This window comes from Thunnus thynnus, chromosome 16 (assembly GCF_963924715.1).
Source record: "Thunnus thynnus chromosome 16, fThuThy2.1, whole genome shotgun sequence".
Classification (NCBI taxonomy): Eukaryota; Metazoa; Chordata; class Actinopteri; order Scombriformes; family Scombridae; genus Thunnus; species Thunnus thynnus.
In genome coordinates, this window is record NC_089532.1 from 23,964,463 (window position 1) to 23,979,364 (window position 14,902).

General features: G+C 41.0%; 2 protein-coding genes across 4 annotated transcripts; one reads left to right on the forward strand and one right to left on the reverse strand.

Annotated features, from left to right (window-relative positions):
* Positions 1-1,375: 1,375 nt before the first annotated feature.
* On the forward strand, positions 1,376-4,607 carry adprs (ADP-ribosylserine hydrolase). Its single transcript, XM_067614066.1, has 6 exons — positions 1,376-1,738; positions 2,562-2,658; positions 2,793-3,000; positions 3,228-3,415; positions 3,628-3,728; positions 4,014-4,607. Exons 1-6 carry the CDS (start codon positions 1,552-1,554, stop codon positions 4,403-4,405), a joined length of 1,173 nt encoding a protein of 390 aa, XP_067470167.1. The 5' UTR covers positions 1,376-1,551; the 3' UTR covers positions 4,406-4,607.
* Positions 4,608-4,901: 294 nt separating this feature from the next.
* zmp:0000001267 (b(0,+)-type amino acid transporter 1) lies at positions 4,902-14,811 on the reverse strand. 3 transcript variants are annotated; one of them, XM_067614064.1, is made up of 6 exons: positions 14,020-14,811; positions 6,953-7,086; positions 6,651-6,780; positions 6,434-6,558; positions 6,251-6,338; positions 4,902-6,127 (listed from the first exon to the last, which is right to left on the reverse strand). In XM_067614064.1, exons 1-6 carry the CDS (start codon positions 14,716-14,718, stop codon positions 5,897-5,899), a joined length of 1,407 nt encoding a protein of 468 aa, XP_067470165.1. In that variant the 5' UTR covers positions 14,719-14,811; the 3' UTR covers positions 4,902-5,896. The 3 variants fall into 3 exon arrangements, with proteins under 3 accessions (XP_067470165.1, XP_067470166.1, XP_067470163.1); XM_067614065.1 differs by lacking the exon at positions 14,020-14,811 and adding an exon at positions 10,004-12,142; XM_067614062.1 differs by lacking the exon at positions 14,020-14,811 and adding an exon at positions 8,726-9,965.
* Positions 14,812-14,902: the final 91 nt, after the last annotated feature.

The following is a 14,902-nucleotide window of genomic DNA, read 5'->3' on the forward strand; positions in this document are numbered from 1 at the left end:
ATTAGATACATGTTTTATATCATTGTAAGTGTAAGAGATAAGAAAAGGATCAACAGTTATATTAATTAATTTATTCTTGATTGGTAGACATGCTGCCACGTTGTGGTCACACTGTTCTTAAATTTGTGCACTTTAAGCAAATTCCACAATTGATGCACAATTAAGAACAAGGTCGAGGCCACATGGAGAGAAGACACTGTTCTGTAATTTGTACGCAGTTTTAGTATTTTAACTCAGTTATCCATTTAATAATTTACTATTAAATCAAAGACATTCACTTCTCGTCAGTTTCAGAGCTCCTGTCCAGCAGAGGGCGAGCTTAACGCATGTATGGCTCTACCGTAAGACTACATGTATGTGCGCAAAATACAATCGTTTAAGGGGCATGAGAAGAGTGAACTCATCAGTCAAGAATAACGTGCATCCTAAACCACCCAGGACATACCTAAGTTTGGATAATGCAATTGTAAAACTCAGTAAACTACTTTTTAAAAATTGCACTTATTTTTTCTCTTTTGAAAAATATTTTTCTATTTTAAGTTGTCATTGCTATTCAGAAGCCCTTTTATGTTTCAATGCTGTTGTAAATTTAGTGTCCCCTTCAAATTTTTTAATATTAAAGGATAGGTTTGTCTTAAAACAACAGTCAGGTGTCCATATGAACATTGAGAGAGGTTTTCCTCGCTGTAATCATTCCTCCTGTTCATACTGGCTGTTAAAAGATCCCCTTCAAATGTGCTTTCAATGTAAGTGATAATCCACAGTGTGTCCACACAGTCATTTTGTGCAAAAATGCATTTAAAAGTTGATGTGAAGCTTATATGAGGCTTCAACAGTCTGAGTTAGTCATATCAAGTGGATATCTGCCACATTTACAGTCTTTTTAGCATCAAATTCCCTCTTTGTGTTTCCTCAGACAGTGTTTCCCTGTTGAGCTGCGGTGGAAGTATAGTAACAAAAAGAGGAATTTTGGTACTAAAAAGACTGTAATGTTGAAAGATATCTACTTGATTTGACTAATCTGGACTAAACTTTTAAATACATTTTTGCAAAGAAGGAGGACTCTGAATTTTGGCTCCATCACTTACATTGTAATTGCATTATGAAGGGATCTTCTAATGGTCAGAATGAACAGAAGGAATGATTACAGCAAGAAAAACATGTTTCAATTTTAATTTGGGCTCCTGACTCTTGTTTTAAGACAGACTTTGTGAACCCGTCCTTTAAAGTGTAATTTTTTTTTCGCATTTATTATATTCATTTCGGTATCCACCTAGTTTCCTTATATAGAAATTGATAAACCAGATCAGACTGCAGCCTCCTTCTTAATGAAAGCCCACTCTATTTATCAGCATTTCTATGTGCGACGACCTAAACAGGTCAAACAGGCATCAACTCGTTTTCAGGAAGCAGATGAGAGGGACAGCCGAGCGGACATTAGTTGTTGTTGTTGTCACTTGTGCTGTATCCTCTCCCTGTCTGGCAGCCTGGTCAGCGGACCAGCAGACTGTTTTCTCAGTTTACTTCAGAATCTTGTTCTCCGGTTAATGAATGGCAGTGACGGCAGTGAGAGCGATGGCAGCGGGGGGGCCGGCGTCTTTGTCCCGGTTCAGGGGAGCGCTGGTGGCGGCTGTGCTGGGCGACTGTGTCGGCGGAGAGTTTGAGGGAGCGGAGGAGGTTCCCATGGAGAGTGTGCTGCAGCATCTCAACAGCCTGGACGACGAGACTAAAGGAAACGGTCAGTGACAGGATGACACCTCTGAATCACCAGATTGCAACATGCTAGGTTCCTCTCTGTAAACACAGACTACTATACTCTTCAGGCATGCCGAGCCGTGTTGAAGAAGAGCTTGAAAAGTCTATTTATAAAATAGGGCTGTTAATGTTTTGCAAGCCTGCATCTGTCAGATATATGATACTATACTGGGGCGATAATCTGGGTCAATGAAGCGTTAAATAGGCGGTTTAACACTTTTTAAAACCATGCATGTATTCTGAATAGCTCATCTTAATTTAATGTACTGTAATTAACTGCAAGACATGGAAACAGTGGGAAAATAACCAGAACCCAAAGTGATGTCCAAAACCCCAAAGTATTCAATTTAAAACAGAGAAAACCAAGCTGCATTTCACATTGTTAAATTCATTGACATTTAACATGTTGTTACTTGGTAAATGGTGAAAATGGAATATTAGATTATCAGAATAGTAATAATAATAATAATAAGTAGCACTGCAACACAAATTTTACAAGTGCTGTACAACATGGAAGCAACAGCAGTATTGAGCAATACTGAAAATCAAATGACCAAGTGCAAAAAGGATCTCAGGTGATGAGTAAAGGTTTGTTGTGGATGTGACAGTTCAGGGATGTAGCTAGGTGCCTGGTCATGTAATGCATTTAAAATGCAAAAATAAAAAGTGTAAGGAAAGTAAATGTAGTGCTAGTTCACACATTGCTATTGAGTTTTGTATAAACTGTAGTCTGTTAAAGGCCTTTTGATTGAGGAAGGTGAATTTATATCTGTGTGTGTGTGTGTGTGTGTGTGTGTGTGTTTTAGGTATCCTTGAGTACAGTGATGACACAGCAATGGCACGTTGTGTGATCCAGTCTCTTCTCACCCGGGCTGGCTTTGATGAGCAGGACATGGCTCGCAGGTATACAAATGTGTGCTGTTGACACTTTTGTGTGTTGTGGTGAAAATACTGTTCAAAAGCTTGTGAAGTAAATTGAAAGCTGTGCTTACACACACACGCACACACAGTGAAGCCCTGATGTCTCACCCCTCTAGGTTTGCTAAGGAGTACAGCACATCTCCAGGTCGTGGTTATGGTTCTGGGGTGATCCAGGTGTTGAAGAAGCTGTCCTCCCCTCAACTCAGTGACGTGTACCAGCCAGCCAGGGACCAGTTTAATGGTCGGGGCTCTTTTGGGAACGGGGGGGCCATGAGGGCGGCCCCCTTCGCTCTGGCTTTCCCTGTTCAGGCTGATGTTAAAAGGGTGAGCAGTGGACATCTTTGTGGGCTAAACTTCATCCTTGTTGACATGCATGTTGAAGCTACGCACATTGCCATGAATTGTAATGTTTGTCATTTCATTAATGCTGTGAGTCAGTCACAAAACATCAAAAACTTTCAAACTGAATGTTGTTTGCATGATAGCAGAAAAGTTATATACTGACATGTGGGTCCATTGCTTTTATTTATTTTTTTCTCTTTTCTTTCCAGTTTGCACGTCTGGGCGCCATGCTGACACACTCCTGTTCTCTGGGTTATAACGGGGCGGTGCTGCAAGCACTGGCTGTCCACCTCTCCCTGCAGGGGGCGCTAGACTTGCCTCAGCAGTTCATCAGCAGGCTAATCACAGAGATGGAGGAAGTGGAGGGAGACAAGGCGTCACAAAATGATGCCAGAATGTAAGTACTACATGAATAAGGTTGCTTCAGATCTGATTAAGTCTAGTTTTGGCTGTCTGTGGAGGTCTGTTTTGGGGTTAGCAGTCAGGAAACATGGAACATTTATTTCATTTTAAAATATAGTTTTAAGGCCCAAAAATGACCAATTCAGGCTGTACTGGGAGTGTTATTTTTCAGTGTCCATCTTCCTTTAACATGGTGTGTCTGTTCAGCCTGAAGGAAGCAGAGAAGCCGTTTTGTGAGCGTCTTCATAGAATCAGAGACCTGATGAGCAGGAGCAAGGTCAGCATAGAGGAAGTCATCTCTGAACTGGGTCAGTATCTGTCTCTCATCTTTCCTACTGTCTGGTTGATTGTGTTTTTTATGTCCATCCATCCTTTTCTGTCCCTCCATGGCCTGCATGCAAACTCTATATTCTTATATTTTTTCTACTGGCGTATCTAAGGCTTCAACTAACAACTACTTATATCATTGATTAATCAGCAGAATCTGAATTAATTTCTCGATTAATTGTTGTAAGAATTTATTGCTATATTCAGTTTTGCAACTCACATTCTAGTTTTTCACATCCCTCAACATTTCCTGCTTTTCCTTCCAGGTAACGGCATTGCAGCGCTCCACTCAGTCCCTACTGCCATCTTCTGCGTCCTCCACTGCCTGCAGCCCCGGGAAAGCCTCCCAGAGAACTACTGTGGCGTGGAGAGAACAATAGCGTACAGCCTGGCCCTGGGAGGGGACACAGACACCATAGCCTGCATGGCAGGGGCCATTGCTGGGGCCCATTACGGCATCGAGGCCATTCCTCAGCCCTGGATAAAGTGCTGCGAGGGGGCGGAGGATGCAGACATGGACGCAGAGCGACTTCACATGCTGTACCACCAGTCATTACAGGGGGGCGGGAGTGCAGCAGGGGGACGGAGCAGTGAAGATGCATCTGAAAACCAGTCAAACACTTCTAACGGCACAGAGAAGAAGACAGGAGCGGAGTGATGCTTCAACTGAATTTTGACATAAGGACTCTCGAAGACACATAGAAATTAAACACTTAAACTTTTTGGACTGAACTGTGTTGGTTAACTGAGAATCTGTGATTTAGAGCAAACTACTCCGACATTGCAGCATTATTTTACTTGGAAAACAGCAAATTTTCTTTCTTCTTTCTAATTGGATCAGCAGATATCGAGACTCACAAGCTTGCAAGCAAAAATACTGGAAGGCTATTTTTTCAGCAAATGAAAATATCAAAGTGTCAGATTATTTAAAAAATGTGGTCTGCATGTGCATACACAGTACATCACACACACACACACACACACACACACACACACACACACACACACACACATACATTTCCCCATACATCTCTTCCCTGTTTTGTGTCGAACAATCTTTTGTCATGTGAAAGTTGCACTGTGAATTGGCCATGTCTTGTTTATCCTTCCGGTGTATAACAATTATTTAATAAAGTTTTTTTAAATTCACAGAATCTCTTTCATTTGTTTTTATTTGAATTTTAAGTCCCCAAAAATAATTTATCCACACTGTATTTATTTTTATCACAAATCAAATACAGTACAAAACAAATACAGCAGACATTGTCAGTAGCAAAATATATGGCATATAAATATTAAGTCATAAGAAATTATAAATCATATGCTGGTGTTAGAACAAAAATCAAAAACCCTGTTTTCTTTTCATACAATATTTCCGATGCATCATATTATTGAAATCACAAGTCATGTTTATGTAACAGTAAGTGTTTAATGACAAAGTTTGCTACAGTTTGGTTCTTTGGTTTTTTTGTTTCATGCACCTCGGAGGAGCCGCAATATTGTGAGAATTTTTTTCCCTTGTAGCTAAAAAGTAGAGCATTTAGCTTGCGGTGGTTTTTCTCACTGTGGTATCAGTGCAAGAGTTTGCAGACAGTGAGAGCTGTCGTTAGTGTCTGTATATTGTGCAGGAATAGAGGGAGTCAAGAATAACTCTTCTTGCTCCTCCAAAATCTCTATATATGTATAAAGGGTTTTTGTTGTTGCTAAATTCGTCCAGAATACTTTTTTTTATGGATCTTTGGTCTGAAACCTGCTGCAGATAAATGTTCACAATAAACTGAAACAGAAATTCACAGCTATTAAAGTTCATATTCTGCTAAGCCACATGTGATAAATTGTTGCACATGCAACAAAACAAACAAATGTGCTCTCCAATTCTTCAAGAATGTCAGCAAAGAAAAGAAAACTAAGTGCACCTGGGCACATTGAACATTTCAGACTGCTTCACAGTCAAATGTAAACTCCAACTGATTAATGCTTTTTGGAGCATTTTTACAGGCAGATTGTTGTGTGTTAACAGTAGTCGAGAGAAGTGGGAGGAAATATTTAATGGCCACTGAATGCAAACTGCAATGTTTCATAAGTATCATAGCAAAAAAACAAAACAAAACAAAACAACACATTTTTCTCCTGGATTTTTCTGTCCAAATCACAGATTTTTCTCAGCCGGGGCGACCTCTAAGAACAGCTGCAGGAACACTGTTAACTTGGTCAACAGGCCTGGGCAGAGCTTGTAATGAATGACAGGTATGTAGATTATGACTCCACTCACGATAAATAAAGACACATAGAGGTATTCAATCTGAGGATTGTCTACGATGGGTGCCAGCACAAGGAATATTGCTGCAATGAGGACCAATATGGGGAGAATAATGGGAACCTGTCGAGAAAGGAAGAACAAGAGAACAAGAGCGCACAAGCTGATTTTCATCTGGTGTTCAAGAATTGAGACAAATGTTTGTTTATGATGATAGAGCTTTGAGAGCAGATGTGTGACACTGACCTTGTATGGCCTTGGGAGCTCTGGCTTCTTAATCTTGAGATAGATGAGTCCAGACAGGGTGATGGCATAGAAAAACCAGGCAGTGAAACTGACAACAGCAATGAAGAGGAATGTCAGACAAACACACAAAGATTGCATTTTAAAAAAAAAGAAAGTAAGAATAAATGCAGAGCCAGCCTTCACCTGAAGTAGTTGACGATACTCTGGAAGTCTCCAGGGATGAGAACCAGCAAGGAGACGATAGTGGTGAAGATCAATGCTGGAGATGGAGTCAGTCTGCGGACGTGAGCCATGGCCAGAATATCTGGCTACAAAACAAACAAGACTGAGTGAAACTCTGTTACAGCAATCTTATTTTAAAACAATGATACACATTTTTATAAGTTAGAAAGATTCTCACCATGTGTCCCTCCCTGGCAGCAACAAAGCACACACGGCCGCCGCTGAAAAACGTCCCGTTCAGTGAACCAAAAGCAGACAAAGCTGCAGCTACAGACATGATCCACCCCCAGCTTCCTAACACCTTATTCCTGTGGAAAAGGGTTTAAAGTTCTCACAAAAGCTGCAACACAATTCTTTCTCTAAAGTCTTAACACATTAAAACCCCTTAAATAACAAGCAATTTTAACACCAGAAACAGCAAGTCAAACTATCAATCTGTGCCTGTCTACTTGAATCTGTCAACATCAACATCTGTCTTACCCCCATGTAACTGCCACTGCATTGGAGGACATGAGCTCTTTGGGCGTCATTACTGTCAAGTAGCTCACGTTCACCAGCAGATACAAGCCGGTCACCAGGGAAATTGCTATCACAACTGCTCTGGGAAGATTCACCTAGGACAAAAAAACAAAAAAACAAAACAAAAAAAAAATTTTATGTTCTGGTTAATATGTACGTACAGATAGGGTTGAAAACATGCACTGTATGGAGACTGTTTTTGTGCTTTTCCCCCCCAAATATTTATTTTGTACAAATGTGGCTGGTTGAAGCTAGACAAAAATTCTTTCTCTCCAGGTTTGATCTACATGGTTTGTGGGCCAAACAGAGGAATTCAAAGTAGCTGAATAACACAATGTTAACTTGAATATGAGAATGATTCATTCAAAGGAACAACCATCTTCCAAGCTCAGAGTAAAATTTTCAGGAACTCTCAGCTATGAAGTAAATGTTTTATTCAGCAGTATTCATCTTCCCTACCGTAGTCACCCCACCTGTTCTGTGTGAAAAAGGATCGCCCTCCAAACCCTCAAAAATCACTCCTCTATTATTAAATAAGACATAGATCTGAAAAAAAAGAATGTTTGGTGCACAAAGTGCCAAGAGTTTAACAACAGAAATTATCTAAAATAATCTCTATTAAAACTTGAAAGCTTTTTAGTAATAGTCTGTACAATTACACATATTTTAGACCTTTTGCCACGACAATATTTTAAGCATTCAGCTCAAGCGGCTGATTGTAGTTTCTTTTTGAGCTGCCATGAACAATGAGTGTTATCTCACAGAGGGTTTAACCATTGTCAATAAAGTGAAAATGATTTACATCCCTTCTCGAAAGGCCCAAATGCCCACAACAAGGCCACATTGTCATCATACTAGACTTTCTAGTCACAAGACTAAAACAGCATTACCATTTAAAGAAATTTCTGAATAAAATAATCATGAACTACCTATTGTGTGAGAAAAGTTAGTAAAAACTAGACTGGTGAGGGAAAATCTTTCATGACACCCATAATGGCTTCATCTGTTTTTGCTGTCAAATAAAAAGTTCAGTTTACCTTTTTTCTCTTAAAATATTCAGGTTGTTTTTTAACTGCTGCTTGTTGCTACATGTTTCTACTTTATATTAATTGCACCGATAAAGATGATAACATCACAGGCACATACCTTTATCACAGTTAGATAAGACTGCAATTGCACCAATAAAAAAGTTTTCTTACAATCACACCATGATTGCCTTTATGTAACACAGCACTGACACCTTTAACGCTTTAGTTGCAGTCTATATAGAAACTTTCAAGCATGTTAACTGAAGATCTGAACTGCCATATATTCAATGAACTTATAAATTATTTTGAAATAAACTTATGAAAAGGAGAAGGTCAAAAAGTAACACTGTTCATCTTAGTTTTTACAATTTAGCTAGCCACTATCATTTTCCTCCCAGTTTGGCAATAAGACATTCATGTTTTTCCTGCATAATCTTGACCAGAAGGACTGTTGTGTTTGAAAAATATTGAATAAATAATAGAATATCCAATGCACTAAGTGGAAGAGGTGCAGTAGTCGGTATTGTTAACACATAATATAATAATATAGTCCAAAAACAGTGTATTATGTACTGGGTATCCTTAATAAATAGCATTCTGTAAGAAAACAAGTTTTTTTTACTTTTCTCAAAAAACTGCATTTTTCGGAGAGGAGGTTTTGCTTTTCGGTCATCAACAGGCACAATCCAGCTTTTTAAAGTCTCACCTCTGGTCTTTTCATCTCCTCAGTGACATAATTCAAGTTGTACCAGCCAGCATAAGACCAGAGTCCTTGATAAAAAGCCATTCCCAGCGTGCTCAAAGAATACTGAGTGCCTTTAAACGCATTCTCAACTTTTAAATTCTCCACAATGACACTGCTGCTCTGTATGAGCTCCACAATCCCTCCAATTACAATGAATGTCAACGTCAGCACCTTAGCCACCAAGAAGACCACCTGGATTCTGACAGCAATGCGGACATTCAAGATGTTGGCTATGGCAACAATCAGTATGGCCACAGCTGCAGCGCACTTCACTACCAGCTGTGGAGGGTGGCAGCCCACATAAAAGGGTGCTATGGCATACTCTGCAATGCTAAATGACATTGCTGCAATGCCGAATGGCTTCACAGCCAGGATAAAAGTGATTGCTGCGAAGAAAGCAGGAAATGAACCATAGATCCTCAGTATGTAGATGAAGTCCCCACCAGATTCAGGAATGATTGTCCCAAGCTCAGTATAGGACAGTGCTGCAAACATAGCTACAACTCCAGAGACAGTCCAGATCAACAAACTTGCTCCAGGGCTTCCCACATAGACCAATACAAACTGTGGGGACATGAATATACCGGATCCGATCATGGTTCCTGCAACTAATGCTACACTGCCAATCAATCCAATTTCCCGCTTCATCTTCAGGGCTTCAGGTTCTTTGTCAGCCATGGCCACAAAAATTAGAGAGCACAAGGTACTGTAGTTGCTATCCACTCTTACAGAGCAGACACACACACAAGACTGCAAGCATCAAGATAGACAAAACATTACAGCTCAAGAGGCAGTAAAACTGTTCAAGGTAGGTTACCTTAATTTAACATTAACTACTCTGTATGCCCAGTAATTTTATGCAGCAATCCCTTATCTGGATATGATCACCTTTTTACTGGACTGCAGTGGCAGCTCTATTCTGTCAATTAAACATTTACCTCAGCATATCCACTCATTTTGTAATTTACTGTCACCTTGTTTATTCACTAAAAGCCTCTAAGATAAAAGGCTCATAATAGAAGTATTATCTTAAAAAAGATGTATGTATGAGGGAATTTGGTGTTCCTGGGCAATGTGAATTTCTTGTTTTGTTGAATGGCTGACTGATTGCCCAGCAAAATCAATGAACACTGAATGACAAAAAAGATGAAAGAACCTACAGTTTACCATGGTTGATTGCACAAAAAATCCTTTAATCTCTCAATTTAATTTATGAATAATAAACTGTGAAACTCTTACTTCTGGATGTTTCAGCTCCTCAGTTAAATAATTCAAAGTGTTCCAGCCATCATAGGACCACAAGCCCTGATAGAAAGCAATGCCAATGGAGCTGACACCAACATTTGTTCCTTCAAAGGAGTTATCAAAGCTCCTGGTGTTGCCCTGGAAAAGCATTACAACACCTCCCAAAATGATCACTGCCAGTGCCAGCATTTTGACCACCATGGACACCACCTGGATAAGTGTGGCCAAGCGGACGCTCAGACAGTTAACTATGGCCAGTACCACAATTGCTCCTGCAGCTATGCACTTCAACACCAGCTGTGGAGGGGTGCAGCCATTGTAAAAGGGGGCCACAACATATTCAGCAAAGCTCAGAGCGATTCCTGTGGCACTGGCAGGCCTCATGACAATGATGAAGCTGAAGACAAACATGAAGGCCACCCCTTTCCCCACTGTCCGCAGAATGTAGATAAACTCTGCTCCAGACTCTGGAATGACTGTCCCCAGTTCAGCATAGCAGAGCCCCCCCAGCATGGCCACCAACCCACAGCAGGTCCATATAATCAGGCTGGCCCCAGGGCTGCCAATAGTAGATAGCACATACTGGGGAGATATGAAGATCCCAGATCCCATCATGGTTCCAGCAATGAACGACACAGCTCCTATAATCCCAACTTCCCTCTTCAGATTGAGTCTGTTTTTGTCACTCTCCATTGTTTGAGTGCTGCTGCTTCGTTAAAGGCATTCACATAGGACACTGGACATGCTGAGAACTGGCTGTCGATTAACTGGTAACTATTGGGTAATAGGTCAACAGTACAAGGTGAAATCAGTACGAGGTGAAATCACCTGTCAACAGCCACTAAACCAAGGTGTGTAATGATTATTCATCTTCGACTTTGCTCGTTACTATCAGTTGCATTCTCTTAACAGACAAATCACTCTTTCTTTTTTTACAGCAAAGACTGTTTGATATTTATGAGTTTCTATCCAAATCCATAGTAGTAACATTTTTAGGACTCTGTAAATTGGTATGCTGTGTCCTTGATTCTGTTCTTGAAAATAACAACTAGAATCAGTAATAAGGGATTGAAGGACAGAATCTCTTGGCACAGCTGAGGGGTGGAGAGTGCCTGGGATGGTGACCTCAGGATTGCATCTCTTCTTTTTGCTTAGCCCAAAATCAACAGGGAATGCACTTGACTTCTTGTCGATAATATAGAAACAGCTCTCACTCCAATTATACAAGGACCAGATGACATGTAGCAATATCTCTGGCACACCATATTCCTACAGTGCCCCCTACAAATCGCCCCAAAGAACACAGCTGTAAGCTATCTCCAAGTCCACAAAGCACATGTAGACCGGAATGGTTAAACTCCTTTGACCTTTCCAGTATACTTGCAATAATAAAGAGCTGGTCCACTAATCTATGACCTGGACAGAATCAGCATTGTTCCTCCAGAATCTGAGGCTTTACAAATCATCTGAAGCCTCCTTTTCAGCACCCTGGAAGGCTGAGCAGTTTAATACCTCTATAATTGGATCACACCCTCCAGTCCCCAAAAAATGGTAAACATAGTAAAAATGGTAAACATTAACCCTGCTTGCCAGTCCCCAGGCATTTAAGAGGGGTGTCATCCAACACATTCCAACACTATTCAGAGCTTTCAGCAAGTCAGGGTGAATGTCATCCATCCCTAGAACTTGTTCCCAGTAAGAGAGCCCCCAAGACTTTTTTGATCACATCAGTGACCACTGCCAGGGAAATGGGTAAGACTTCGTCAAACTCTGCCTCCTCGACATAGGCTGTGTTGGTTGGGTTCAGGACTTCATTGAAGTGATCCTTACACTGCCTGACAATATCCCCAGTCAAAGTCAGCAGTCCCTCTGCCTAAAAAACTGTGTGGAGAAGGTTCTGCCTCAGCTTCATGAGTATTTCTGATGAATGCTTGAGGCCAATTGTAAGCTCTTCTCCATGGCCTCCTACAAGTTCTTGCTTCTGCAACAACTGGCCAGCACCACAGTTGCTCCAGCAACTACACACTTCACCACCAGCTGTGGAGGGGTACAGCCATGGCCACAACGTATTCAGCAAAACTCAGAGCGACTCCTGTGGCACTGGCAGGCCTCATGACAATGAAGAAGCTGATGACAAATATAAAGGCCACCACTCCCCCCGTTGTCTGTTGAATGTAGATAAACTCTCCAGACTCTGGAATGACTGTTCTCAGTTCAGCATAGCAGAGCTCCATCAGCATGGCTATCAACCTACAGCAGGCCCATATGACAAAGTTGGCCATGGGGCTGCCGCTAGCTGACAGCACATACTGGGCGGCATATGACGATCCCAGATCCTATAATGGTGCCAGCAATGAATGACACAGCTCCTATAATCCCTACTTCCATCTTCAGATTGAGTCTATGTTTATCACTCTTCATTGTGGTCCAGTTCTGCTGCCTCCTCAAAGACATTCACAGAGGACATTTGACATGCTCTGAACTGGCTGTAGATCATATGCTTACTGTCATGTAACGTCACAGCTATGTCACAATATGAGAAGAAATTACCCTTTCAATAAACTCTAAATCAAGACAGAGCCCATCACAGGGAGAAGTGCCTCGACATGATGACCAGGACTAAAAATAGTTTTTTTATGCTCTGCAGACTATGTAAGATATTGCATTGTTTCAGAATTACTGTAAACTTAGTTTTAGGGAAATGTGATACTTTGGAACTGTGAAAAACCTTGAAGCAGAAGATAGAAACGAACTGTGTCAGAGCTTTCACAGCACACATTGTTATAATGTTGCACAGACAGTAAGTTGCAGTGTAGCACAAGAGGCAAGTCACACCACACACAATTGCCAATGAAATCATTGCTCATTATTACCTCTATACCCTCAACCTGTAGAAAAGGATGCACCACAACAAGTTAACCTTTCACTAGACTTGAGATTATAAGTAGTTATGCAGAGCTTCTTATAACCTGACACAACTTCTAGTGTCAGTATAATGGTGACACAAACCCAAAGATGAAACAATCCAAATTATTTCTATCCCTGAAAATTTTGACAGTGATCGTATTATTACTCCTTACAAATGAAACCACTAGTGGCATACTTTAATTTCAAAGGCTCTGAGTTGATACAAGGGGCAAGTCTCTCAGCAGGGTTAGTATAAAACTGCAATGTACCTACTACACTTGAAACATTTTCATCTTTTTTGCAAGTTTTGCAGGTAAATTTAAGCAGATTCTTGACACACAACAAACACACTGCTGACTCAAATAACCAAACAAACCCACAACAGGTCTTTATAAAAACCCCTCCACATTCAAAAAGCAGTAGGTAGATCAGATAGAGAGTGATCTAAGGAGTGTCCCAGAGGCATGGTGTTAAACATTGACTGGGTCACTGGACTCCTTATTTATTATTTTAGTGTGAGTTTAGAACACGAGTGTGGTTACAGCAGTTGGTTGATAATACTTTTGTGACTGTCTAAGTGGATCACCTTGTCCTGCCTCAGTCATCACACTTTGTCTTAATGTGCCTGCTACCACAGCTGGTTCATTTTGTATGTCTGGTAGGCAGCCAGAGGAAAGAGTTTCCCAACAGAGATGATCATCGCTTTATAAAATACATTTTCTTTTTAATTTTTCAATAAAGGTCTGATACTGATTAACATTTCTTGAAACATACAGTACATTTGCTCTTTGTTCCTTGCAGATTTTCACTTCACTCCTACATGACATTATACAGTGTATGTCATGTAGGATGACATTGAAAATCTAGTGTATTATAGCGGATATAAAAGCTTAAACATTAATTGAATCCTTTATATTCTTGCTTGGGTGGTATAATAGTTTTAATGATGGGATCCATCTCTTATAAGACTTTACTGTTTTTCTCCACCTTATTTTTTTAGGGTGATGGTGGGGAGAACAGCCAATGTCAGTGTGCCTCCTTATTGGGTTTCCCTTCAGTGCAATGACACTTGACACTCAAACTGTTTATCCCCTTGTACTTACCTCTGGACGTTTCAACTCTTCCGTCACATAATTCAGATTGTTCCAGCCATCATAGGACCACAGTCCCTGGTAGAAAGCAATACCAATCGGATTGATGCCCAAGTTTGTGTTCTCAAAGGAGTCTTCAAAGTTGTCAGTGTGCCCTCTGACGAGCATCACCACACCTCCAATTATAATGATTGCCAGGGCCAGGACCTTGGCCACCATAAAAAACACTTGGACTGACACTGAAAAGCGAACGTTAAGGCAGTTTACAGTGGCTAGTGTTATAATTGCAGCTGCAGCCACACACTTCACCAGCAGCACTGGAGGGGCACAGTCTGGGTAAAACGGAGCTACGACATACTGGGCAAAACTCAGCGCGATGCCAGTAACACCAGCAGGTCTCACAAACAACACAGAACTAAAGATTAACAGGAAGGCAACTACTGGTCCTGAAGTCCTGAGGATGTAGATGTACTCTCCACCTGACTCTGTTATGACAGTGCCCAGCTCAGCGTAGCAGAAAGACGCCAGTATCACCAACACACCACAGCATGCCCACACCACCAAGCTGGCTCCAGGACTGCCAATGGTGTACAGCACCGTCTGCGGGGACATGAAGATCCCGGATCCGATCATTGTCCCTCCGATGAGGGATACAGCTCCCACCAGCCCTAGTTCCCGCTTCAGGCTAAGCTTCTGTGTCTTGTCGTCCATAATCGCAGCAGTGACTGACCTGCTGTTATCCAACACATGTTCCAAATGAGACAACACTATAATTCTGTGGCCAAAGTACTCTTGCAGCAACTCATGGAGTTAATAATTATGTTGAAGGAATATATGACTGTGGGTGTGTCCTGTTTTGCCTTTTGCTTTATCTTAGAGGGATCAGTGTCCATTA